This window comes from Aspergillus ibericus (genome assembly GCF_003184845.1).
Source record: "Aspergillus ibericus CBS 121593 unplaced genomic scaffold BO80scaffold_105, whole genome shotgun sequence".
NCBI classification, from domain to species: domain Eukaryota; kingdom Fungi; phylum Ascomycota; class Eurotiomycetes; order Eurotiales; family Aspergillaceae; genus Aspergillus; species Aspergillus ibericus.
This window is the reverse complement of record NW_020292203.1, coordinates 1,194-7,431: the sequence shown is the minus strand read 5'-3', so window position 1 is coordinate 7,431 and position 6,238 is coordinate 1,194. Positions and strand designations below refer to the sequence as shown.

General features: G+C 33.5%; 2 protein-coding genes across 2 annotated transcripts; one reads left to right on the top strand and one right to left on the bottom strand.

Moving 5' to 3' along the window:
- Positions 1-2,042: 2,042 nt before the first annotated feature.
- On the top strand, positions 2,043-2,612 carry BO80DRAFT_460293 (uncharacterized protein; the record flags this gene model as incomplete). Its single annotated transcript, XM_025722384.1, has 4 exons — positions 2,043-2,070; positions 2,107-2,192; positions 2,319-2,456; positions 2,589-2,612. The coding sequence occupies 4 exons, from the start codon at positions 2,043-2,045 to the stop codon at positions 2,610-2,612; spliced, it is 276 nt and encodes a 91-aa protein (XP_025569118.1).
- A 2,831-nt stretch (positions 2,613-5,443) lies between these two features.
- Positions 5,444-5,617, bottom strand: BO80DRAFT_370317 (uncharacterized protein; the record flags this gene model as incomplete). Its single annotated transcript, XM_025716441.1, has 1 exon — positions 5,444-5,617. A coding segment is annotated over one exon (174 nt), but the record flags the coding sequence as incomplete, so codon positions are not given.
- Between the last annotated feature and the right edge of the window lie 621 nt (positions 5,618-6,238).

Below are 6,238 nucleotides of genomic sequence, written 5' to 3'. Positions count from 1 at the left end.
CCACGACATTTTTACCAGTCAACCACGGAAAAACTATGCGGCCCGACTGGTAGCTCACCCCACGGATATTCTTTTGGCTTCCCCTCAACAGAATGAAAGGGTACTGACACCGGACACCACGAGAAGGTAGGAATCCATCGTCCTAATTGCCTCACGCAAGCAGTTACATGACGTCCTCGCCACGGGCGCATCTATTATGATGTTTGGGGGTGGCCAGATCGGCTGGACTTAACGTTAGCTCGATTTTCGTCAAGTCGCCCTACCGCTCGGTCCTTAGCTCCTCTTCCAAAGTCATCTTCCTCGTATAAGACAATTCATACTTTTGTCATACCCATGTCCTGTTTAACGTCTTCGAAATTGGGGATCCGCCTACAGCCACATTGCTTCTGCCCACCAGATGAGGGAGATGAATCTGGCTGAAACGGTTATACCAAACTGCGAGAAGAAACAGGAAAATGAACTCCCTCCGGGGGCATTACTTCATTTTTGTTATACCCCGGCGACACTGAATTCAGGTAATCTAAACATACATACATATATACTTGCATACTATTGGCTGCAGAGGCCTGTTTTGACGCGCCATGCTTGTTTGCTTTTCTCTAGCTGAAATTCGACGGTCGTGGCTCTTTCGAAAACTGAATGACATTTGACATAGGACCTCAGTTAATTTCGGTGGTTGAATGGTGAATAACCCACATCTGGCGGTTGGTGCGGCTTCCTTAAAGCTCAAGTGAGTCTCAAACAGGGAAGGTGGTTTAATCTCTTACACCTCTGGTGGTTTACCGAGTTCATTGACTACCAGAGCCCATGTCCTTACCTGGATTAGGCTCGGAACAAAAAGTCTACTCTCCGAAGAGGGGTGGGTGGGAAAGCAATGCTACCGACAACATTGTCCAAACAGGGGCGAGCCACGATCGAGACTCAGCAGCTGGTCGGGCACCGGAGTCTTTATCGGGCCGTGTTGACAATCGCGGGTTTCCTTCTGCAAACACCACATAGCAGGTTGCGCTCCCTACCACAGAGCTACATCCCACATCCTTCGAAGATGCCGGCAAATCTGAAAGCCCCGCAACTCGAACAGATTCAGCATATGATCGAGAACTGGTCGTTGAAGCGAGCTGAAATCGCCTTTGCCGCCGGTTGTAGCGAGCAAGCTGTAACACATATCCGTCAGAACCTGGAGGCGTTTGACAATGTCAGAGCTCCCCGGAACGGCGTCGGACGCCCTCGAAGTATGACCCACCGATGCTTGAAGCCGTGTTGGAACGCTTGGGGGGAAACCGACTCTCTACTGGGATGAATTAGTGGCGATTATATATGATGATTTTGGAAAGCGTGTAACCCAACAGGATATAAGCAGGAGACTTGCTTCTATTGGATGGTTGAACAAGGCAGTTCGGCAAAGAGCAAGAGAACAAGATTGCAGATTTACGAGACTTTTATCTGCATAGTCTATCTCCTTATTCGTCATACCAGCTGGTATACGTGTATGAGCCGGGCTGCGATAAGCGGATAGGATTTCGGTGAACTGGCTGGTCTCCTCTTGGTGTAACACCAATTCGGATCTCTAAATTCCACCGTGATCAATATTATCAAATAGTGAATACAGTGTGTGGGTCCTCATCATACGTCTCCTCTTCAACCCAGTCTCCGTACTGTAGGAGCGGAAGTTTATCTGTGTGGGAGGCGCGTGGTTGAGGGGCGGGCCACTCAAAGGGGGACGGGGAGTTGGCGTTGATAAGGCTAAGACTTCACGGCGAGGAGGTACGGCTGAAATTTCCGGGAGTGGGTGCATACCATGGCGACTCATCGCATCGCCACGATCCGTTTCGGTATGTGTCGTCATCGTTTCTGGGGCATAAGCTCGAGCTCATCTCCTTAGTGATTGAGACTCCTGGGGTTAGCAATATCGGGTCAAAACTCGCACACTACGCTGCCTCAGCAGCTGTTGTTCGCCGGCGAACAACGGTTAGCAATCAACAGCTGCAGGCGGAGAGGACTATGAAATGACCGTCTTATTTTGTCACATCAAACAACTGAAAATGTACTGTGCGTTTATTGACTGCATGAGTTACAACAAGGCAGAGATACGTGGTTGCTAGAAAGGGGAAGTTGATGCCACATGGCCCGTCTGCGAGGGGCCAGGAACAGGCGTTCCTGGCTCCCTGAGATCTACGGTGCCTGGGCGGGAGGTTCCATGTACTTCCATGGGTATCTCCCATGGTTGACCGTTGTTGTGGTGGGGTTGTGCAAATTAATAAGCCATTAGTATACGGGCATAGTTCAATACCGTCTTATCAGCATTTCATGTATGGTAGTGTACAAGTTTTCCGGCCACCCTTATTTGCAAACGGGTGGCTCTCTATAACTCCCCCGCTAGACTCTTGGCAGTGGGGCGCGAAAACAATTGTTGTGTGTTTCAAGGTCAGTGGAATTTCGAGACCGACTGTATTCTTGTGGGATTCATTACCATTACGAATAATTCGTGGGATACTGTTCGGAGCACGGAAAGTTAGCTTTGTTCATAGACAAAAGATAGTTAACCAGTTAACCAACTAATCCAGTGTTCATGTAAGTAAGCCAACAAGCACAATTCGCTAAGAGATGGTTAGCGGGTGACGCGTAGTAAGCTAAGCCTATTATGGTCATGCGGTGGCTTCAGTGGGGACGCGACGGCACCTGCCTGGGAAGTATATTTACTGGGGTAAAGATAATGGGAGACATACCTGACTGGAGAACCTAGAATTCTCCTGATATATATAGTACTATAGGTATAGTGGGCATTGCGATTATTGGGTAATAGTGGATGTTAAAAAATAGTATTTATCTAATGAGACGGCCATTCAACACAGCAAAATGAGGTCATATTGGTGCTAACTACTCTAGAACTTTAAGCGTAAGGAGGAAAAAAGGAAAATAAGAAATATTATAGATACTTACTTGAAGAAAATAATAGTAAAATAAATAAAATAAATATAATCACATAATCTTGAATAAAGCTTTAAATAAAACTACTATTATATCACTCCTCTATTTAGACCTGACTATTTTTAGTCAGGGGGATGTTATCATTATTATAATTTATAATAAATTTATTATTTTCTATAGCTGTGATCCATATAGGGAGTTATTTAAATAATTTAAAACAGTCTAGATAATAAATATAAAAATTATATAAATAAAAAGATATATTTTTAAAATTACTAGTGGGATACTACTCGTGGTTATTTTTATTAGAATCTATTTATTTAACATGGTATTACACAGTTTCTGTCTATAAATAATTCTTTAAGATCTATTTTACTTCCCACTCGATATGGTTATTAATCTCAATTGAAAAAACTTAATCTAAGATTTATCTAAGCAGCGGCTCTAAAATACTATAAAAATAGAGTTTATCAGGATGAAAGACAGGATAGACTTGTATACTATTAAATAATTAAACTCAGAATACGTAACTAATTTTCTTAGTAATAGTTATTAAACTATACTAGTTTTTTAATAACTTCTAGGATGATTATCCCCAGTGCTAGTTTCTAATATTTATATAAATTTTATCTCCAATATTAAAATTTACGGGTTAACGCCGTCAGTTGGCTGCATGGATCTGAACTTATTAAATAATCTATATATTTTTTTTTACTAGTTCTTATATTTATTTTATACAGTAGGCTAGGGCTCGGGTTTATTATTAATTAATAATATTTATAATAGAGATCTAGAGAGATGTCCAGTTAAAGGAAATACGGAACTCATATTCTTACTTAATTATAAAGAGTAATAATTCCGTGGACTTCTAGAACAGGACTATAAAAATAAAATTAATTAATAATAAAAGTTCCGACTAATTATTTTAATAATAATTTATAAAAGAGATAAGTTTTTATACTATATACTGGTTCATGATTTTAGTCTACCCATTAGTTTAAGAATAGTATATTGTTAAAAGCTTAAGTTTTATCTATAATATATAATATAACTTATTCTAGAATTTTAATATAAATTATTCTTCTTAGTCTGATATAATTATATCTGGAGATTCTAACTAAAAATATATATATTCTAGAAAGAGCTAAGCCATATTTTATGTGGATACAGTCTTTATATATAATATTAAAATAACTTATTTATTTAATTAATCTATTATAATAAATATAGTATCAAAACTATAACAGTTCTTTAGAAATATTTAAAAGTCTATTAATAAATATTATTCCAGGTGGTCTGGGATTGGTAAAGATTATAAAAATTTTAAAGAAAAATTTTATTTTATATTTTTCTACTTACAGATTAGACAGTTATCTAGATAATAATATATATCTTAATTCTAGGTATTCTAGTAGTATCAGTATTTTATAAGATCTAGTATCTTTGTTTAGCCTGAGTGAGTGAATAATAGTTAATAATAGATTTTATCTAGTAGTTAGATATATAAGTTTCTATTATCTAGGACTACTAATAGATTATTAAAAAATAAAAATTTATTTTCTAGAATATATTTTCTTTTATTATAATAGGCTCTTTCCTGGTAAGATACTAGAAAGAGATAGTTTTAATTAATTATTAAAAATTAATCTATAATTTATAAGTATTTCTGTACAGGGGTAAAGACTATTAATAATTTAAAGACTAGTAAATAAGAATATACTCTATTCTCTAAGTATTCTAGGAATAATAAGATTTATTTATAATATTATATTAGGATTTACTCGCTATTATTCTTACAGATTAGTATATTTACTAAGGTATTATATTTTTTAGGATGGAATTAAATTAAAAAATAATATTAAAAAAAAAATTTAGTCCACCACGCCTGATGGATATTTAATTTCTTAATAGTCATGAAATACTCTAAGGCTTAATAATTAATTAAAATACTAAAATAATTTATATACTAGAGTTTTTTTAACTTTAGTTATTATTTTTCTAAAATATAAATAATCGCCAGTAACTCTTTATTATGAATATTATAATTATATTCTACAGAAAATATAGTCTTAGAATAATAGATTACTAGATACTAAGCTTTATTTACTAGCTATAAAAGTATTTTTATAATAATTTTATTAGCAGCATCCGTCTTAACATGAGTAGGAAATGTAAGATTATAATAAACTAAAATAGAAATTAAAATTAATATTTCCTTAAATATTTTAAAAGTTTTAATATAAATATGATTCTAATTAAAGATAATATTCTTTCAGATTAGTCATGTCAGGGATTATACTATTCTATTATAGATTCTGATAAATCTTTAGTAGAAGTTATAAAAGTCTAAAAATAATTAAATTTCCTGTATAGTTGTTGGGATTACTTACTTAATAATAATAATAATTTTTATTAAATCTATCTAAATATTATTAGTAGTAATAATAAACTCTAAGAATTTAGTCTTTATAATATGGAACTTATACTTATGAATAATAATCTATAAGCCTGTAGCTTATAATTTCTTAAGTACTAAATATATATATAATTTATACTCAGCTATATTATTATTGTAAATTAATATATTATTAATATAAATTATAATAAACTTATCCAAGTACTCTATTAAGATTTTATTAATAAGCCGTTGGAAGGCAGTGGATCTATTAATAAGTTTAAATAAAAAGATTTAATATTTAAACAGGCTATATTATATTTTAAAAGTTATAAGATTTTTTAAGATAGGGTCTATTTTAATCTAGTGGAAGTTTTAATATATATTAAATTTAGTAAAGATTTTTATATTATACAAATAGTCTATTATTTTATTAATAAGAGATAGGGAGTACGGGTTTTTTTTAATTAAAGTATTTAATTTTTAATAATCTATATAAAAATAGAGGCCTTCTCTGGGCTTTCAGACTATTAGAATAAAAGATATAAAAAATATAGAACTTAATATAATAAATCTTTTATCTAAATTTTCTATAATATAATTATGGGAGGCCTGCAGCTCTTCTACTATTATTTTATAAAAAAAAATAGTACTTAGAGGATTTTCATCCTCTAATTAAATCTTATAGTTGTAATATTGGGATGGAGATAATATATTAAATTTTTTTTTAAAAAAAATATCTATTAAATTATAATATTACTTAGAAAGGATATTTTTAATCTTATTCTTCTTACTTGTATGTGGAACTTTTAGTTTTTTTATAAAAATTTTTTTAATAGTATTAAGTAAAATAACAAAGATCTCTATCTCTAAGTTTTTTAAATATTATTAGAAGCCGGCTACTCCAATGAAAGC